Genomic DNA, 20,538 nt, shown 5'->3' with positions numbered 1-20,538 from the left:
CCATCATATAAGTTTTTTGTCCATTCACAGTTAGAATTTTTGTAATTACTTTGTATTTTAAAATTTTATCGAAATATCCTATTGCATCGTTTTCTCTAAATGTAATTCCGTCACAAATGGAATTGCAAAAAGCAATTGCCGGTGATGATCATTTGCAAGTGATCGCGACAGTGATCAGTCGGAAATGACGGATAAAATGATCGTACGATTCAGGCTTAAATTATTCTACAAGGATGCACTAATAAACTTCATTTCAGTAGCACTATCAATACAGGGCAATCTAAGAAAATTGAGCAACAAACAAAATTTCAGGAATGAAGAGAATTAAATTACTCCTAATGCCATCAAATTTGCAATGATATAAATTTATTTCCATAAAAGAATAGGAATTAAAAACAATCAAGGAATATCCATACAAAGGAATAATAAGCTGGGCTTTTCCACTGCAGATCAAACAATAGGTAACATGAGTAAAACTTTACAAAAAGCACCATTCAAACATTTTATCAACCATAATGGTCAAGTCCTCCATTTCCATGGCATTGCAGTTCAACATTCACATTTTTGCCCTTGCGTAAGGGCAACTGAGAGTGACTTTGTTCATTTGAGGCTTGATAATCACTAGAAAAACTCTGAAGTTCACAACATTTGACAAAGTATTCCCAAATTTCAAAAGCTGTACCAACAGTCTTGAAAGATGAAATAGTCAAAACTGTTAAGTACAAACAATGATGACAAAATCTTCTCCAATATCTCTCACTAAGGTCACGATCGTACTATCAAAATTGTCAATACACCTGAAAAAAAAAATCACTGGTCAGCAATTTAAGCACAATATACTATACCACATGGTCAATTGAAAATTAAAATATTTTAAATCCTCAAATTCATAACAATAGTTTTGTTTTGACAAATTTTCCCTCAAAGTTTTTGCTCAGAATTTCCATTAAATTCATTGAAGTGTCTCTTGAATTTCAAATGCTTCAATGAAATGTGACCTGTTACAATTTGCATCAACAGTGGAACCCTAATCTATCTTTCCCACATTCATCATTTGCCGTTCTCGGTGCCAAATCAAGTTCCATACAGACAATGTAATTTTTTCCTTCATCTATCGTTCCCTGAAATATTGTTTTCCTGCATTGATCTTTTGAAGATCGCGGTCCCAACATATACTTTTCCCGTACCCACAGTTGGACAGAAATGAAAGGAAACTAACAATGTGTCATTAATGGCTAATAGCAACAGATGGAACTACCTTAGGAAGAAACTCAGAGCCATAGGATAGAAAAACACAAACATTAGCGCAATTCCCAAAATCTACTATCCCCCTGCATTCAGAACTCGCCCACCACCCTCAGACGCTTTCCTCTTCTCTGAAATCAAACATAAGGTCCCAGGTCATGCAGGCATCTTATTATGAAGACCACAAATCATTACCTTCGAAAGAAAATATCAAGTTACACAAGAACAATGGAAATGTGTTTTACACCTCCCCCTTTCTCGCCCACTGACTTTTCTCAGCCTACCTGCTTCAAAGTTCCCCGTTTCTGGAGGACAACTGCTGCATGAGTCAACTATTAGCCCAAAAGGTATCTAGCACTGACTTTTGGCAATTGGTATCATACTTTCATTAGATTGAAGCATTAGTAATGTGCACGTAACTCAAAAAGAATGAGTCCAAGCACAGCGCATTTCTGACATTTTGGTATTTTAAGCCAATGATATAGTTGGAAAAATACGATGGAGACTTTGCTTCCTGGCAAAACTCAATATCCTCGCAGCTGAGCTTATCGGCAGTTGATGCTGCATTTTTTTCCAATAACAGGATATCAGGTGACAATTTACTAGTTATACTTTTAGTCTCATTTGCCAGAGTTAGTGATGAAGGGATATCTTCTTAGGGTATTTTGTTTCTCACTACTAGCAATTCAAATTCATTTGCTTAAATGATACTATGCTACTTAGAAATGAGTGGGTAAGTTGCCTTCTCTTTAGGACAAAAAATTTCATGGCACAGTCATATTGTCATGCTTCACCAATTGCAGTTGGCTCTATGTACGCCATACTCGATAGCATCAGTTCTGACCTTCACCTCAGACGAGTGGTTCCGTATTTTCCAGGGCAGGTTGACTTCAAACCAGCAAGTGTTTTCCATGTGAGTTTAATAAAGTCAGGTTTCATTTCTATTTTTCTATAGACCATGGCCCTTCCAAAGAAACAAGTGAGAACTTTAAAAGATGGACTGAAAACAACTGAAGGAGAAGAAAAGAATCCGGGCTAGTAGCGTGTGAATATTGCAAAATGCCTCGGGTTGTCTGCTATCACATGACGGTAGGTGTGGGTGTAGAACGAGATAGCTGGTGAAAACATGAAGTGGGATGAAGCTGAGGATCAGGTGAGCGTGCCGTGGTCAATAACACAACATTGCTTACGGTTTACACGATTGCCTCAATTATTTAAAATATACTTATTAGAAAGGAACATTTCAAATAATAGACTATTTTTGGCCTCTTGAGATCCATCTCACAACCAATCACTACCAAGCGGTGTTTTAGGCATAACATGCACAATGCTCTCCAGTGCACGAATACTATAAATGACGTTGGATGGATAAGAATGTTTACATCAGACAGAAATCCATAATAGCAGTGCAAGTGCCAAGACGGAGTGCAAACATTTTTTAGGTGGCGTGTTCCTTTAGGATATTTGAAAGAGATAATAGTCGAATCAACAATATGCCCTTAGAGTTACCATAAAGTACTAATATTTCAGTAAACAGCTAAAATCTCATTTGAATCCTTCAATGAATATAATAATTATTCACAAAAATCATGTGATTCCTGGGACATCGGCAACCTAGTCAAACATTCCCGCATTCATTGTTTTCCCACATTCATAGTTTTTTGTCCATCCCCTTGAAAAACTATAGATCAAGGTTCCACTGTACTTAATTGCTACCTGAGCCCACACAAACATCACTTTGTAAGCTAGTCATGCCAGGGATTCACATTTAAGAATATCTTGATTATCAGACACGAGTAAATAGGCTACCTTTCCAGATTTCCAATTTTAGTATTAAGGACAGTGTGTGTATTGTTGTATAGTGTTTAACATTAATGTTGGCGTTGTCACTTCATTTTTTTGTATTCACACCAAAGACTGATTAGAAGTGAAGATTCTTGTTCCAGTTTTTTAAATTTATCTCATTGTCATTTATTTAGGGTAAAAGCTGATCGATTTTGGTTTTTTCACTGGCCAGTAGTGTGCTAATAGGAAAGATAATAGGTCAATAATTTAATGTATTTCTGTGTTCTTTTCCTTGTTTTTTTTCTTATTGCATTAAATTTTCTGTCATACTCATAATCTGTGTGGTAAGCTCTCGTTATTTCATACATGCCAGCCATCTGCAAAGAGCCCCTCCCACAACACAACTTCCCGTTTCTCCCCTCTCTCCTTTTTTCCCCCCTCTCCCCAACCCACATCCCACGACCACTTGTCCGACCCCTGACCCTCCCAGCGAATCCTCCCCCACCATATCACAATATATACGTTAGTAAAATGGACTCAGTATTGAACATTAACCCTTTTACTGCCATTGGGCCGATATATCGGCCCAGGCTGGTTGAGAAAAAACTGCCAGGGGCCGATTTATCAGCCTGCCTAATTGGCCTTTTTTTTCCGTGATTGTGGCCTTTTCAATGGCTGTAATTTAAGTAAACCCCCATAATCTATCTATGGTTATAAGATATAAATATATCTTCAGTATTGGGAAAAAATCTAGATTTATTAAATGAAATTAATAGCTTTTCGTCTGAAGACTTTCACAGCTTCTTTTATCTATGTTGCTGGTGGTTTTCGGGTATTGCTGTGTAGAAAACATTTTAACTAAAAAATTTAATTTTTTAGTTAAAATGTTTTCTACACAGCAATACCCGAAAACCACCAGCAACATAGAAATTAATAGCTGAAAATTTTTAAAATCTGAAATGTTGCTCATTCCGGAAAATAGCCTTGGCAGTCTTAGCACATCCCACCCGAAATGGGCTGGGAGTAAAAGGGTTAACCTATGGAAGATGAACCGTCACATACAAGATGCAGTTGATTTTTTTGTAATTAATTTGGAAAAAAGTGTTATATGTCGCAAAATGTTGCAAATTGATCGTAATCCCTTGAACAAAATGCTAGGAATCTAAAAAGTGTTGACAATAACAAGTTGTTGCAGCATATTCCACCAAGTTTTATATGCAGTTATCAATTCGATTGCTGATTACTACATAAAAAACATAATGGAGGAATTTAACAGTACCAACACGCATTAGTGGCAAGCAAAATATTGTGTAGGAAATTGTCAGAATATAGTGAATGTAAATTGCAATGCATCATAGCACTGTGTGTGTTTAATGAGCACTTACCAAATATATACGCACACAGAAGCTTCAAATTTACTGAAACATGGAGATCAGGAGGTAAGATGGATTTGGTGTCTCCTTGTAATGGCAAAAGCAATGCAGCTATACAAACACAAGCTGCACAAAGCATTATTAGTTTATTTGGTTCACTACCTTGATTAGCTCTTCCTAAAATGAAAATAAGTTAATATTAATAACAAAATATTAGACAAAGAAGACATATTAAACCAAATGTTTATAAAATTTGTCCTTAATACCCATTAATTGACAGAAAGCAGTGAAAAAACTGGGTGCAAAAATTATATTAAGACTGCAGTTGAGGTTTCAAAGAAACATCAAATCAAGTCGGTTCAACGTGAATTAAAGATGCCACAAGTTACACCAGATATCACTCTACTTGAATATACAAATATTAGAAGAATCCACAGTATATTTATAAACAATTCAACAATGAATTTCATTACAAAATTAAAATAGAGAGGAAAGACCACAATAATTTAAAATATTCATTGTGGACCAAATGAACTGACATGATCTGTACACCTCATTTTCCTTAATCAATTCAGGTGGACATACAAGTACACAATATTTAGCTTTCTCTGTTCCTTATACACCATGAATTCTCATAGCCGGGTCACCTGCATTTGCTCTGACCGTAAGCGTCTTCCCAGTCACACATGATGTATGTCAGTGCATGACCTTGTGCACATTGTTCAGATATATATCAAGGCTGTTATCTAATTGCTGAAGCCAACGTGAAAATCATAAAAACTTGATGAAGTATGAGCAGGAAACTTTCCCCTTCCCAAAATGCCTGCAAGAGCCAATGCGTAAATACAGGTCAGTTAAAGTGTTAAACATTGATTAGGGAACCAAAATCTAATATTTATGGCTACTCTGATCATGGTTCTATGGCATGTTTTAGTGTACCCCCAAAAACCCCCCCTTACCCCCCAAGGAATTCCTCTGAAAATCCTCCTAACTTTTTCGCTCAAAGGCCCTCTGAATCAAAGGCTCGGAGACTCTAAGTCTCGGAACTCTTGTCTCTGAACTCTGACCTCCGAACCAGCCCAACCTGGAGATCAAGACTTATATAGCAAGTATGGTGGAGGAACACTTGCACCTGGAAATCCAGGGGAAGTTGGTGCTGAGGCATAAGATAGCAGTTAGGAGTGAGAAGTCACTTTGTCCTATCATAACTCTCTCTCCCACCAAGACCTCATCCTACCATGTCATTCCCCTCTTTGACTTCCAATGGCTTGCCTGAACTATTGATCACACCATTTGCCTGTGTCTCCAACCCAGAAGATAGAGGAGAGGAAACCCAGCCGTATGCTGTTCCCCCCAGCCCCTGGTTGGATGACGAGAAGTGTTCCAGAGTTTCCTGTAAACACGGGCTCTTTGCGGGAAATTGGGACTGTGGCCCATCTGGCACATCGAAGCCCTCCTTCACTAAATCTGCCACTCCATTGTGCTTTGTTCCGGCTGCCCTCTCTTGCTCACGGGCTTTCATTGCGGTGACATCGGTCGACTTGTGAGAGTGAATATCAAATCATTTTTTTGGTGCTGACAGGCATAACAGATTTGTACTAAATTTTCTCTTATAGGTTAAGATTTGCTTTGATATTATTAGTTATAATTGTTGATTATTGTAATACTTGTGATATTGAATATTTCCACCTCGGAATACTATTTGATTGAAAATAACTTGTAATTTTTTCACAATTGTTTCTCTGACTGCTGATTATTCTCGTTTTGTGGAGTCTTTCCCCCATCCAGTTAGTGACAGACAATCAGAGTTCCCTGTGTCTGGGCTTACATTACGAATCTCCAAAGATTTAAACACGTAATCCCACAGTTTGGTCACTGGTTATGGATGTTGGAGAAAAGTTGGTGAGAGTAATAATGCTCTTGGAGATAACATGGAAAGCAAATGCTGGCTAGGCCATCATCAGAGGATGTTGGAGCACAGCATCAGGTTGGTTGTAGGTTGAGTGAGTGTACTGCTTGCAGGATGCATAGGAGTGTGTCGTGAATGGGGATATAGAAGAGTCGAAAGTGCAGCAAAAGGGGTAAAAAGAGTTAACATTTTCAAACCACTAGAATTGACACTAAAAAAAATTCCAAATCTTCAGAAGTGTCATGCACCCATTCACGTAAAATCTTTGGGATAAAATCACTTAAGTGTTCACAGTCTATTAAATGTTTTGCAAATTGGGAGCAGTTGTTTACAACTCATGATCAATGCACTTTTAGTCTGATTTCAAAACTGTACACTAAAGAAGAAAATAAAATTTACTCAAATCTTGTGATACCTATCATGTAGGGACAAGGTCCCTAAATTATACTACAGTAGAACCTTGATCTATCATTCCCACATTGATCGTTTTCCCATATTCATCGTTTGCCGCTCCTGGTCCCAAATAAAGTTCTATACAGACAATGTAACTTTTTCTCACATCTATTATTCCCTGTAGTATCGTTTTCCCACAATGATCGTTTGAAGATCACTGTCCCGATGTAACATTTCCCCGCAACCATCGTCCGACAACAATGAAGCAAAGTATTTACACTGTGTCATTTATGACTAATAATGACATGCATATAGTTTGAATCTTCCCCAAAATATGGAACCTTTTCTCGCCAACTGACTTTATGCAGCCTACCTGTAACAAAGTTCCCCATTTCTGAAGGTCAACTGCCGCATGAGTCATCTATTAGCCCAGAAGGTGTCTAAGAAAGATTTTTGGCAACTGGTGTCATACCATTAATGGATTCAAATATTAGTAATGTGCATGTAATTAAAAAAGAATGAAATCAGACACAACATATTTAAGCATTTAAAGCAAGGAAATAGTTAAAAAAAAATAGGCAAAATACGATGGAGACTTAGCATTCTGTTGAAACTCTATATTCTCACAGCTGAGCTTCTTGATAGTTTATGCTGCATTTTGTCCGAAAACAAGATATCAGGTTACAATTTACATGTTGTACTATGTATCTCACTTGCCAGAGTCACCGAGGAAAGGATATCTTCTCAGAATATTTTGTTTCTCCCTACTAGCCATTTGAATTCATCTGCTTACCTGGAGCTATGCTACATAGAAATGAGAGGGTAAGTTGACTTCTCTTGCCTGCAGTCGGTTCTATGAACGCCGTATGTATTAGCATCAGTTCCCATCTTCACCTCGTACAAGTGGTTCTGTACCTTCCAGTGTGGATTGACTTCAAACCAGCGAGTATTTTTAATGTGGGTTATATGAAGTCAGGTTTCATTTTTATTCATCTTCAGACCATGGTCGCTTCCAAAGAAGCAGGTGAATATATATACACAAAATAATTGAAGAATATGAGAATCCGGGGGAGAAGCGCATGAATATTGCAAATGCCTCTGGTTGCCCGCAAGCACAAGATGGTAGGGATGGGGGTAGAGTGAGCTACCTGGTGAAAACAAAGAGTGTCGGATGAAGCAGAGGATCAGGCAGGCATGCCACTGCTAATTAATTAAAAATACTTCACGCTTTACATAATTGCCAAAATTATATCAAAAGTTTACATATTAGGAAGGAATATTTCAGATAATAAGACTATTTGTGGCTAATGTGATCCATCTCACAACCAATTGAGCCGTGACAATATAACGGATGGATTAATGCCAAGATAGCATGCAAACATTTTTTTAGAGAAGTAACTTGTTCCCTTAGGATATTAGTCGAATCAACAATATACTCAAAGTGTTTCTTTAAAATTCAAATATTCCTGTGAACAGCTAAATTCCTGTATGAATCCTTTAAAAATAATCACGATTCGCCAAAATCCTGTGTTTCCTGCTACACACGCAACCTAGTAGAACATTCCAGCATTAAGCCGATGTCCCACGGTCAAATTTGCGTCAAAATATTTGCATCAAAATGTTTGTCCAAATATTTTGATGCAAATATTTTGATACAACTGGACTGGGGGTGTCCCACGATGCATCTCATTTTGATCAAAAACAAACGAAAGACGATATTTATGTAAACAATTAGGAAACTTGTGGAGGTGGAGGATTTTTTCTTTTTTAGCAGGCGAAATTGTCTGAACAGGCCTCTTGAACATTAAAGATGCGAAAAAAAGAAAACAGAAGGAATGCTGAACTTGGCCTTGGCTGGAAAGGGGATATGAAAGCGTTGGAATAAGCATGCTAAACATGTTGGAGAAGGAGTTGGTCGCCGATGTTCCCGTTTATTATCGATAATAATTGACAAGTGAGGATATTTTCATGTCCCTTATCAGCAAGGTTGAGGGCAGAATAAAACGCCAGGATACAAACGTGAGGCAGTTTATTCCCGCGAGGAAAATGTTATTAATAAATGATGGACATTGTGGTTGAGGAGACGTTATGAATAGTGCTGTAAGCGTGCATTTAAATCACATTTTTCTCTCCTAATGTAGCAGTTTCTAAAATAAGGTCCTTATCCGATAATCATAGTAATAGAAACGGGCAGCTGTAGTGTTCCATAGGTACAATCGTCAGTTCATATAAGTCATTTCTCCAGCTGCTCGCTCGCATTGTATGCATTCCACAAAGCGTAAAATTCGGCCACGATACCTAAAGTAAATCTTTTATTATTTCCAAAACATCCCTCCTGGTATTGCGATTCTAAATATCGCTTCCTTTCTATAAAAGATCAACTAATTATTACGGATTTCCTAGTTGAGAGCTTCCATCGCCTATCACTAAGACAAATTTTTGCTCATATTTACCTTTAGGGCCACTCCAGGCGATGAAATAGACGATCACGAACGTATATATATATATTTGAAATAATGTTTTGTGAATTCACTTCGTGGTGTGTTGATATTATAAATTTAAAACTAAGCCTTTTAGTATTCCATACAATACTAATGAAAAAACTCAACCGGTTTCGATCTTTTCAGGTCCTTATCTAGAGGTTTACGATTAAGATAACGACCTGAAAAGGTGGAAACCGGTTGGGTTTTTAATGCATACTGTGTGGAATACAACAAATTTTATTTTTGTGTCCATAATAGACATAATTATTCATTAAAATACTCATGCAGACGATAAATAAGTTTAACCTATTTGGCCTGTGTGTCAGCGCTTGGCGATGCTTTTTTGTCAAAGGCTCTGTGATTGGTCGGTTTCATCCAATTGGATGAAAATTTAGAACCTGTCCTATCCATTTGTACAAATCGGTGATTTGTACAAACGATAGGACCAAAAGCCAGTTGGACAAAATTTTGACCGTGGGACAGGGTGCGCGTCAGTTGCATCAAATTTTGATGCAAATATTTTGACGCAAATTTGACCGTGGGACATCGGCTTTAGGCATTTTTTTGTCCATCTCCTTGAAAAACGATAGATCAAGGTTCCACTGTATTAAATTCGTGAACTTTAGTTTTCAACTGATAAATATTACACTAACAGAGTATTTACAGAGGGGTAAAAGATGCATTTTGAAATACATATGTATATACCTTGAGATCGACTTTCCACAGCTCGGCCTTGCTTATGCTGTGACTGACGACTTCTGTCTCCAGGTAAAGAGCTGCCAATACTTCCAACTCCTTGCAAGGATTTGAAATCTTCATTTTCTGCTTGAGGATGTTTTGCAGATTCAGGACTTCCACCAGGGAAAAATGTTGCTAGGACATCTCGTTTTCCTAATATCTGTAGAGAAATTATAGAGATAAACTCATAATGAATTTCTCATAATCACGTCCACTGGGTGGTGGGTCAACCTCTAGATACAGAGATGAGCAGCAATAAAAGCTAGTTTACTCATAGAATAAGCAGCAGGACAAAAAGCGAAGTGCATTCGGAGGGGGTACTGACTGACTTATCCTTGGGTAAGGAGGGTCTTTTAAATGATCCTGATACCTGTGAAAAAGCAGTGACTAAGCGACAGAAGGCCACCAACAATTATGCTTCCCAACACGTGGAGGAGTGGGCAGTAGCTCTTCAAGTGAATGAAGGTGGAGACCTAAGTGGTCGAGGGCATGTATACCAATACAATAAAAAATGTTTTCGACAAACTAACTCTCCGAATTCACAAGAAATTTAAAAATTTAGTTCCTATTATTTTCTGAGCAAACTTTGTATTCAGTATTTTGTCTGTTTGCACCTTAGTATGGGCTTTTGCACTAACTGATTGGCAGACAGACTGTAACAATAAGCCACCAACAACCGAAAAACCCTTCCCAAAAGATTCTGTGTGGCAAATAGAAGCAATCAGTATGGCTGCTCCTCCCAAAATGTAAAAGTGGAAGGAGTGAATTGCAGAGTGTTTCCAAAGGCCAACATCATGTGATCTGAATCTACCAACAGGATGCAAGGAAAAAACTCACCCACCAAAAAAATTGAAGTGTCTGGAGATCAACCTCAGTTGGCAGGAGATCAATGCACCAAAACAACAACACATCATCAAGGAAGGCAGCAAGGCTATTTATGTCAATATTAACTTCCTAAAAGTTGAGGCTATAAAGATTTTGTTTTGAAAATCATATTTATTACACTCTAATGAAAAATTTGTTTTTTTTATGGTATCACAATCTCTTGAAATACTTGGTTTTAAAACGCATTCAGGAAGTGTGCCAAAGTAAAATCTACAAAATGGTATACAAAAGCTTGACAATAAGTTACTTCAAACATCCTTTGCTTCTGATTATCACTTGCCAGCGAAATGGTAGATGTTAGCATGAGAGATGTTCCATTATTTAAATCAATGTCAACAGATTTATGGAAGTTATTTTACTTTCAATAGGGATTACCCCAAAAAATGTGTACATTTCTGATAAATAGGTAATTATATATTTATGCTAGTGGCTCCCAATGGTTATCTAAAAATTGAATAAAAAATGAGTTACTCTGGTAGTCCATGCGAGTCATTCCATTTGAAATCAACACAGATGCCAACCTGACCCTCTTCGATAATCATCAAATTAGGTGTGTTCATTGCACATGTCAAGAGAATGAAAAATATAACCAAATCACAGAATTTTATCACAAGTAACATAAGAGTAATGGCTACTCCAACTTCTAAAAATGTGCGGAAAAGTTGACCAACACTCATTACATAAATGGCTGTAGCTTCAGTTCTGATAATGATAGAAGAGTAAACCAGGTAATTTTGGAAAGGCCTTGAAACAAGTTTTGCAATGATATGCAATGTTGTCACATTAGAAGAATTCTCATAGTAAAGGTCAGTGACCTTGACATTTGAACTCTAATATCTCAAAACATATCACCTCCAAAATATATGAAAAAATATATATTTGATTCTTCGTATTACTCTTTACAAGATGGGATGATCATGGGATTAGGAGATATAAATTAATGTATACAGCAATGTGTTGCATTAATTTCAAAATTAACTGTATTCAGATCCCAACAATGGGACTAAAAGCACTGAAAAGGTGGCGTTATAACACAGCACAGTCAGTCAGCCAGAGTCAACTGTCCAATAGCAATTATTGATAATATGTCAGATCACATACACTGATATCTGACCATCAATGATGCAAAACATGGTTTAAGTCTCCCAGCAGAAAATATGTTAGGGAGGCATGGTGTACGGATTCAGAATTACAGACACAAGTATGAAAAATAAATCATCTAGACTTCTTATTCTTCAGTACCAGGAAGCAGTATATATCACTCTTTGAGCTTCCGGCCAAGTGCCCGGGAGAATGAAACAAGGCACTGTAAACCAAAGTATACAGTTGTTATAAGAAGGGGTAAAAGGACTAATACAGTCACCTTTCAAGCTCACCTTGTTGATATTTGGTCTCTACCAATTATCATGAAATTATATTCACTTAAAAAGCAACCTTTCATCAAACAAAACTAAAATAATTCAAAATTTATTTACATTTTAAGGCCCCTAGCACCCCAATTGCTTTTCTTCAGCATTATTTTTGTTTATTTTCATTCATATCTTTTGAATACACACACCTGAATATGTACTACTATGCTAATGGTAATGCCAGAATATTTTCATGGTTTTTTCTTAATTTCATAAAATAATGCAATTATACCTTCAACATTTAGTGCTTTGAGGGAACATTGAATAGCATCCACCCTATAGCCAAGTTGAAAAAAGGCAAGTCGCTTTCACTGATAGAAAAATGGAAAATAACACTTAATATTTCTTAGCATATACAATTATAACTAGTGAGCTGAATAAAAAGATGTTACCTAAGAGGCGATATGAATCAAAATGATATCATGAACCCGAGTGCGACATTTGGAAAACAAAACGGCTTTAGCAATCCCTTATCATACGGAGGTTATAATCCATTCATAAATATTTACAAAATATTTCATAAAAAGAAACTTCGTTGGCCTTTAATGGTCGTAAATATAAGGTTTATGGGATCCAAGGACTTCAGATAATGTATTATCACAATAATTATCAAGAAAATGACCTGTTTTGATCCTTGATCAAGCATCTGAATTCGAAAGGTATCCACACGATTTAAATAGGCTGGATTTACTGCAACAAGACGAATAACTATGTCTATGCAGCAACCTCGCTTGATACATCCTTCTGGGTCGATTACATTATACTTTCTTGGATCTGTACATAACACTGCAAGGCAAGAAAGGTACACCATCAAAATTTACGGCAAATAAATGAGTTGTATTACACTTAATATTATTACTACTACTACTTAATTTTAGACTTCCTACGATTTTAATTACAGACGATATTAACGCTTATGATAAAATTAATTGATAACCCACATACCTTTGAATCTTAGGGGAAATTCATAAGGATTGTAAATGGTCAACACTTGTTTATGTGAGCTATAGTCCTCTAAATAAAAATTGATTGCAGAAGGAAATACAAAAACAGGAATACTTCCATCCAACGCACAATCTGGTTTCATAACAGCAGTTAATGCTCGCGGGACATAAAGTTAACGAAAAAATCTAATTTTCCAAGGAATTTAACTAATAATATGAGTACGGTAGATGAATAACACTACCTAACACCATTCAATGCACTCGCTCACATAAATAAGGACGAATACACAAACCAGCACCAAAGAAATCTTTCACTTTCCAAGTTTTTAAGGCCAAACAGCTGTACTACGCTTCAACTTGTTTTCATCCTACCCTGGCGGCCAAACAATGGAACTAAAAAATGGCGATACCTACCGCGGGAAAACTATGAATGATCGAATATGCAGTAACCTATAAAGGATAGAAACAACATGTTTAGGCAACCATTATTCTTCTCCCAGGTAAAAAGTGTTGACTATCATTTTTATAAAGGATTTTAATGGAAATAAAACTATATATCTTCTAGCCGCAACAAATCATTACCTGGGAAGTACGGTTAAACGACGAACTGCGAGCCATCTGTGATGCATAAAATATTATACTGTCACGTCTCATCCCTCGCATTCACAACAAGGAAATTCATCATAAAAGCAGACTCACTACCCCATGAACCAAAATATTTTATTCAACAGTTACATATAATTAGAAAACCAAACACTCGGCCGTTTCTTTTCAAGTTGTGTACAACTGACACACAACACTGGAGCAAATCATAGCAACAAAAATAGAATCTCATTAAGAAAACAGAGTGTGAAATGGAAAATAAACTTATAAGGTCGACATATTCCGAAGAACAACTAAAGAGTTAATTAACTTCCTCCCGCTTAGGTGGAGATATCAAAATGATTCTATCACCGCGAACAAAGAGCATAGGAATAATTCGCTTCCTCTCCGAAAAAAATTCTTCGTAGGTCTCGTCATCAATGTCAATATCTGTGACGGTTTCTTCGACGTCACCAAGAACCATGTTTAAGTGAAGATCAAAAGCCTAAAATTAAGAGATAATTAAAATCGACATTAGTGATAAGAAAGTGAAACCTTCCTGTTGTATCCAGGGTGGTAGCCCTGTCCCAAGGATAAGACATGTGAGGACGGGGCACGCCCGGCAGTTGTTGGCGGGACTACGCCATGCGTTGTATCGTGCATAGCCCAGAATTAAAAGTTTATTTCCTAATGGACTCTTGTGTTTTCCTGCAATAGAACAATTTGGCGACGAGGACGGGATATTTGGAGTCCGATACTGTCGTGGGTTATGTGTCGTGTGGTTGAGGCTTTACGTGAGTTTCGAAAAAAAAAAAAACTGATCGGTCGACCGCGCCTGTGGTACGTGCCATTCTGTATCTTCACGGACCTATTGCCTAAATATGAGTATAGGAGTTTTTGATCAAAGTGTTGAGAGCATCTCGACCTACCTTCTGCGCCTAAACAGCTATATGAGGACATTACGTCCTCCTGTTGAGGATCTCGGCAAGAAGGATTTCTTAATTGGTCACATAGGAGGGGCAGCATTGGAGAAGCTAGCTGTGAATCTTCACCCTCTCACACCGGACCAGCTGACTTACGAACAATTAGTGGAGGAGCTTAAGACCATATTTACACCGGTGCGCTTCTTTCGTGCTGAGAGGCTGATCTTTCAACGTCGTGTTCGTGAACCCAATGAAAGTTTTTCGGAGTATGCCCTGGCGTTAAAGAAGTTGGCTGCCACCTGTGATTTTGGGAACAGTATGGAAGATAGATTAATTGACCAATTTCTGTATGGTCTTAATAGTGAAGAAATAACCACTAAATTGGCTGGCGAAAATGTTCCTTTTAAGAGATTCGTGGCCAAAGCGTGCTATATGGAAGGATCTGCGGAATACGCCAAAAGCACTGGGGATAGTCCTGCCTCAGTTTCGGTAATTAATAAGAGATCTCAACCTCACTGTAAGCCATTATCACCAAAGAACATTGTGAAATGTTTTAATTGTGGAGGGCCTCACTATGCTAACTCATGTGACAAGCCTTTGAAGTGTACCCATTGTGGCAAGGACGGGCATTCAGTGAAATTCTGCCGTCAAAAGAGTAAAGATAAGTTCAAAATGAAAAAGATGGTAAAATCCGTGCTAGAACAGACACCAGAGGAATCTAGTGACGAAGACTGCCACAGGCATGTGGGGTTGTTGCAGTTGCATCAAGTGCAGGGAACCCAACGAAATCGGCGCACGTTGACTGTTCAGATTAATGGTGCACCTGTAACTATGCAAATAGATTCGGCCGCAGATGCATCCTGTGTAGGAGAAGATATTTATAAGAAACATTTAAGCCACTTGAAGTTGACGCCCACCTCTATGTTATACAATTGTTCCAGTGCCCCCTTATCATTACTCGGCGAATGTCAGGTTAATGTTATGTTTGAAGGAATTGAATATGTGTTACCTCTGGTTGTGCACAAAGGGAAGTTTCATTGCTTGATGGGTCTTCCGTGGCTAGAAGTGCTTCCTATAAATTGGTACAGTCTTTTCCCAAAGAAAGCTGTAAATGTGGTTGCCAATGGTAAAACTGTGTTAGAGGATCTTAAGAAAGAGTTCCCTTCTGTATTCTCTGGAAAGCCTGGGCTAATCAAGGGTTATGTCGCCCAGATTGTATTGAAACCAGATTCTGTACCAGTTTTTGTATCTCATAGACAAGTGCCTATTCCATTGCGAGACAAGGTAAGAAAAGAGTTGGAAAAAATGGTTGAACAAGGGATTTTGGAGCCCACGACCAACACACAGTGGGGTACTCCAATTGTAGTGGTCCCGAAATCCAATGGCGAGGTGAGAATCTGTGGGGATTACAGTTGTTCAGTAAACCGTTGTCTGAGTATGGATCATTACCCACTACCACTGATAGACGATTTGTCTTTACTAAAAGGTGAGTGTTTCTGTAAAATTGATCTTTCTCAGGCATATCTACAGTTAGCCGTTGGTAAAGAATCACAATCTATATTAACTTTGAGCACCCATGTAGGTTGTTTTAAAGTAAAGAGAATGCTGTATGGGATAGCTTCTGCGCCCGCTATTTTCCAGCAAACCGTTGAAAAAATCTTACAGGGTATTCCTAACTTATTTGTGTATCTTGATGATATTCTTATTTATGCTGAAAATTGGTGTGACTGTTCCTCTGTTTTAAAACAGGTATTAGGGCGATTGGCCCAACATAACATTGTCATTAACGTACCTAAGTGTGAATTTTTTGTTAACAGAGTCATATTTTTAGGTCATGTGCTAGATTCTCATGGGTTACATGTTGAAGAATCTAAGGTTAAGGCTATTGTGAATATGGGTGCGCCTTCAAATGTGTCTGAGTTGAGTAGTTTCCTAGGAGCTGTCAAATTCTATTATAAATTCCTCCCAGATGCATCTACTTTTATGGAACCCTTAAATAAACTATTGAAGAAAGATTTCCCTTGGTCTTGGGGTAAAGAACAAAAGGAAGCCTTTGCAAAATGTAAGACAGCCCTTAGTAGTAGCCAGGTACTTATTCCTTATTCCCTTAAGTTACCTATTAGACTAACTTGTGATGCCTCTCAAGTTGGGGCTGGGGCAGTTCTATCTCACATTCTCCCTTCAGGGGAAGAGCGCCCAGTGGGCTTTGCCTCAAAAACTTTTACCTCCACCGAACGCAATTATGCTCAAGTGGAGAGAGAGGCTGCAGCAGTAATTTTTGGTGTCACCCATTTTAACAAATTTCTTTGGGGGAGAGAATTTGAACTGGTTACTGACCACAGTTCTCTCACAATAATTTTTGGGTCAAAGACTGGTGTCAAGCCCCTCGCTGCTGCACGTCTTCAGCGTTGGGCAGTATTACTGCATGGCTACAGATTTAAGATTGTGTATAAAAAAGGGATAAATATCCCTCATGCTGATGTTTTAAGCAGACTTCCATTGGCAGATGATACACCAGTGGAGTCTCCTGAAAATGTAATATGTTTAGTTAAGACATTAGGTGTACCTTTGAATGCCCAGTCGATTGTGCTAGCCACAGAAAAAGATCCTGATTTATTAAAAGTACGGATGTACATCCAGCATGGCTGGCCCTCTAAATGTGATGATCTGCGGTTACAACCTTACTTTAAGAGACAGTTAGAACTCTCTATTAATAACCAGTGTGTCACCTATGGTTCGAAAGTTTGTATCCCAAAAGCTCTACAACGTGATGTCTTAAATTTGTTGCATGATCAACACCCAGGAATGAGTAAAATGAAAGCACTTGCTCGTGGTTATGTCTATTGGCCCACTCTTGACCAGGACATTGAAATTATGGTAGCTTCTTGTGAGCCATGTCAACAGGTCCAAAACTCACTTCCTCAAATACCATTTTCTCCTTGGGCATGGCCAAAATCTAAGTGGGAGAGAGTTCATGCCGACTTTTGTTATGTAGAAAATAAGACATTGCTTATTGTGGTAGATGCTTATTCTAAGTGGCCGATTGTTGCAATTATGAAGGAAACAAGTTCTTCTGCAGTAATTGAAAAACTTGAGTCCATGACAGCTGCATATGGGTTGTTTAAAGTGTTTGTCTCCGATAATGGCCCACCTTTTCAGTCCCAAGAAATTAGTGAGTTTCTTACTAGTATGGGTGCCAAACATCTGTTTTCTCCCCCATACTTACCAAGAGCAAATGGTCAGGCAGAGAAAACTGTGCAGCATGTAAAACAGGCTCTAAAGAAATCGGTGCTTGATAAATCATGTGAAGTATTGTCCTTGCAGCGTAGGATTAACAAATTCCTAATGGCTTATCGTACGACGCCACACACTGTAACTAAGATAGAACCTGCAGAGTTATTCCTGGGGAGGAAGCTTAGAACAAAGTTGTCCCTATTAAATCCAATGAGCATTGTGGAAGACCGGGTGACTTCCTGTAATGAGAAGGTGGCCTCCAAACATAGCACTAAATTACCGGAATTGAAAGAGGGTGATACGGTGTGGACACAGGGTGTTAAACACAATGTAAAACAATGGAAACCTGCGACAATAGTAAAGCAAGTGAGTGCCAAGTCCTTTGATGTCTTGTGTGATGGGAAACTAAAAAAAAATGTCTCCCTTCAATTCCTTCGTCCAAGAATTGTGTCCTGTGAAGATAAGAGAAATGAGTTTACCCCACCTGCTAATGTCAATACCGAGGAGGTTGCTAAAATCCCACTTCCCCAAAATGATATTTCCGAGTCAGACAGTCCAGGATCTGCTACCCATGAGAATACTCATGAACCCTTGCCTAGAAGCCCTGTATTGGCTAAGCCTTGTTCTACTCCCTTGAGTCGCCCATCACGAAAAAGGCAGCCACCAAAATATTTGAATGATTTTCTTATGTAATGTATCTTATGTTTCATGTATTTAATTTTCATGTTTGTAAAGGGTTATTTTAGTGGAGGGGAGTTGTTGTATCCAGGGTGGTAGCCCTGTCCCAAGGATAAGACATGTGAGGACGGGGCACGCCCGGCAGTTGTTGGCGGGACTACGCCATGCGTTGTATCGTGCATAGCCCAGAATTAAAAGTTTATTTCCTAATGGACTCTTGTGTTTTCCTGCAATAGAACACTTAACCCAGTCAACACAACAATTATGGCCACAGTGTGGCCGAACTGTGGTTTACCTGTGGCAACTATGGCTATGGCTAGCCACAGCTTGCCATACTATGGCCAGACTGTGGTTGCCATGTGGCAAGCCATAGTGTGGCTTGCCAAACACATATGCAACTATGGCCACACTTTGGAAAGCCACAGCTGCCACAGATGATGAAGTTTGTTTACGGTTGCTATAGATGCAGACTTGTTGATGAGTTATCAAAATGAGAGTTGGTTGATTTCATTGATATAAAGAAAGTGTGTTAAAGAAAGAATAATATGTATTAAAGGCTTCCACATTATTTATTGATTTAATCTATTTCGGCGTCTTTCGTGAGTACTGTGATGTTGAAATGTGGGGAAGATTAGATAGACCACCGTAAATGTTGTAATGACTAAATATGTGATTTTACCTGTTACAGATTGGTCCATAAGCCTAGCTAAAATAACTTGAGGTGGATGTGTAACATGTTACTGTCTCAAATCCAAGGCAATATTGTAATACTAGCTTATCTGCAATGTTGTTATGTTTTTTAGTGGCTAACCTAGGCGATCATTAATGGTTATATTATGTTATTTATGGTGCATTTACTGCAATAATAAAGTACTTACAAACATCATTTACTAAGTAGGAACTTTTATTTGCATTTACCTTTCTGATACTCTATATCGCAAAGTGCTACTTGGGGTATGGGGTGCCAACCAGAGAGCTTTTTAACGTATTTATTATTTAAATTGATGGTAAATTAAAATTTTTGGTTCGCATCTAATTTTCTAAAAAATCATTATTTTTGCATTGATGGGCATAGCTAGGATTGAAGGAGGCATAATAATACTAGTAAAAAGGAATTATTATATGTATAAATATTAATATATTAGTAGTGGAGCATTGTGGCTAGCCAAAATGTGGCCATAGTGTGGCTATCCACACTAAAGCCACATTATGGCTAGCCACACTTTGGCCACAGTGTGGCCGGGGGTCAAAACCATTATGGCGCCATAATGGCAACCCACTATGGCCATAATGCCTTGCCACAGTATGGCCATAGTGTGGCCACATTGTGGCCATAATTGTTGTGTTGACTGGGTTACTTAAGACTTTTGAATATGGAAGTTATGCGGCTACAAGACTGCTTTCAAGTCACGGAAAATTATGTGAATAAAACATACTTACATGCAACTTCCCAACGAGACGACGCCCATTTCCTAACCTAACTAAAATATTTTCATCTATGCTTAATTTCAATAAGTCAAAGGGGTCCTTTATGACTGTCTCCTACAAAAAATTGAATAAGCTCTAGCAAACATTATATATCGTCATCAAATAACGACAAATAATTTAGAATAAATTATGTGGGTACCTTAATGAATGTGGAATCCATTACGGACCATATGCTAACTCAAACACTGCTGTACGTATAGTTGAATGGACCGAAGCTCCTTAGGATCGTATATGTGGTATATACTTCACAAACTTCGATTCAGCGATGGTTAAACAATAAGCCAATCCACGATAATCTTCTATTCAAATTAGCAATCGTAACTTAAACTATCGGAAAATAAAAATAACTCAAAGATACCCCCATATGATTTCTTCCAGAGCGTAGCCAGCTGTTTAAATTATTATGCCCACCGCGCAGAAAACTATCGTTCCTTTCGACAGTATCGATAGCGACACAAATATCGATTGT

The 20,538-nt window shown here is 38.0% G+C and overlaps 2 protein-coding genes across 4 annotated transcripts; both read right to left on the bottom strand.

Moving 5' to 3' along the window:
* Positions 1-349: 349 nt before the first annotated feature.
* On the bottom strand, positions 350-13,564 carry LOC124163730 (motile sperm domain-containing protein 1-like). Of its 3 annotated transcripts, XM_046540802.1 has the most exons (5): positions 13,166-13,554; positions 12,843-13,006; positions 9,894-10,086; positions 4,416-4,580; positions 350-797 (listed from the first exon to the last, which is right to left on the bottom strand). In XM_046540802.1, the coding sequence occupies exons 1-5, from the start codon at positions 13,305-13,307 to the stop codon at positions 766-768; spliced, it is 696 nt and encodes a 231-aa protein (XP_046396758.1). In that variant the 5' UTR covers positions 13,308-13,554; the 3' UTR covers positions 350-765. The 3 variants fall into 3 exon arrangements, with proteins under 3 accessions (XP_046396758.1, XP_046396760.1, XP_046396759.1); XM_046540804.1 differs by lacking the exons at positions 350-797; positions 4,416-4,580 and adding an exon at positions 4,606-5,226 and having other exon boundaries at positions 13,166-13,560; XM_046540803.1 differs by lacking the exons at positions 350-797; positions 4,416-4,580 and adding an exon at positions 5,412-7,853 and having other exon boundaries at positions 13,166-13,564.
* Positions 13,565-13,863: 299 nt separating this feature from the next.
* On the bottom strand, positions 13,864-20,492 carry LOC124163733 (sm-like protein LSM3A). Its single transcript, XM_046540806.1, has 3 exons — positions 20,209-20,492; positions 20,022-20,123; positions 13,864-14,251 (listed from the first exon to the last, which is right to left on the bottom strand). Exons 1-3 carry the CDS (start codon positions 20,227-20,229, stop codon positions 14,069-14,071), a joined length of 306 nt encoding a protein of 101 aa, XP_046396762.1. The 5' UTR covers positions 20,230-20,492; the 3' UTR covers positions 13,864-14,068.
* Between the last annotated feature and the right edge of the window lie 46 nt (positions 20,493-20,538).

Source organism: Ischnura elegans, chromosome 8, assembly GCF_921293095.1.
Source record: "Ischnura elegans chromosome 8, ioIscEleg1.1, whole genome shotgun sequence".
In the NCBI taxonomy this organism is placed as follows: domain Eukaryota; kingdom Metazoa; phylum Arthropoda; class Insecta; order Odonata; family Coenagrionidae; genus Ischnura; species Ischnura elegans.
The sequence above is the reverse complement of the archived record's forward strand: the minus strand, read 5'-3'. Positions and strand labels throughout refer to the sequence as shown.

Excerpts from the sequence above, each read along its gene's own strand:
- LOC124163733 (XM_046540806.1), bottom strand. The coding sequence starts at position 20,229 with ATGGATTCCACATTCATTAAG. Across the intron at positions 20,124-20,208 it reads TGGATTCCACATTCATTAAG|GAGACAGTCATAAAGGACCC; the intron begins GTACCCACATAA and ends AATTTTTTGTAG. Across the intron at positions 14,252-20,021 it reads GTCTCGTTGGGAAGTTGCAT|GCTTTTGATCTTCACTTAAA; the intron begins GTAAGTATGTTT and ends TCTTAATTTTAG.
- LOC124163730 (XM_046540802.1), bottom strand. The coding sequence starts at position 13,307 with ATGAAACCAGATTGTGCGTTGGATGGAAGTATTCCTGTTTTTGTATTT. Across the intron at positions 13,007-13,165 it reads ATTTCCCCTAAGATTCAAAG|TGTTATGTACAGATCCAAGA; the intron begins GTATGTGGGTTA and ends CTTGCCTTGCAG. Across the intron at positions 798-4,415 it reads TCTGTGTGCGTATATATTTG|GTGTATTGACAATTTTGATA; the intron begins GTAAGTGCTCAT and ends TTTTTTTTTCAG.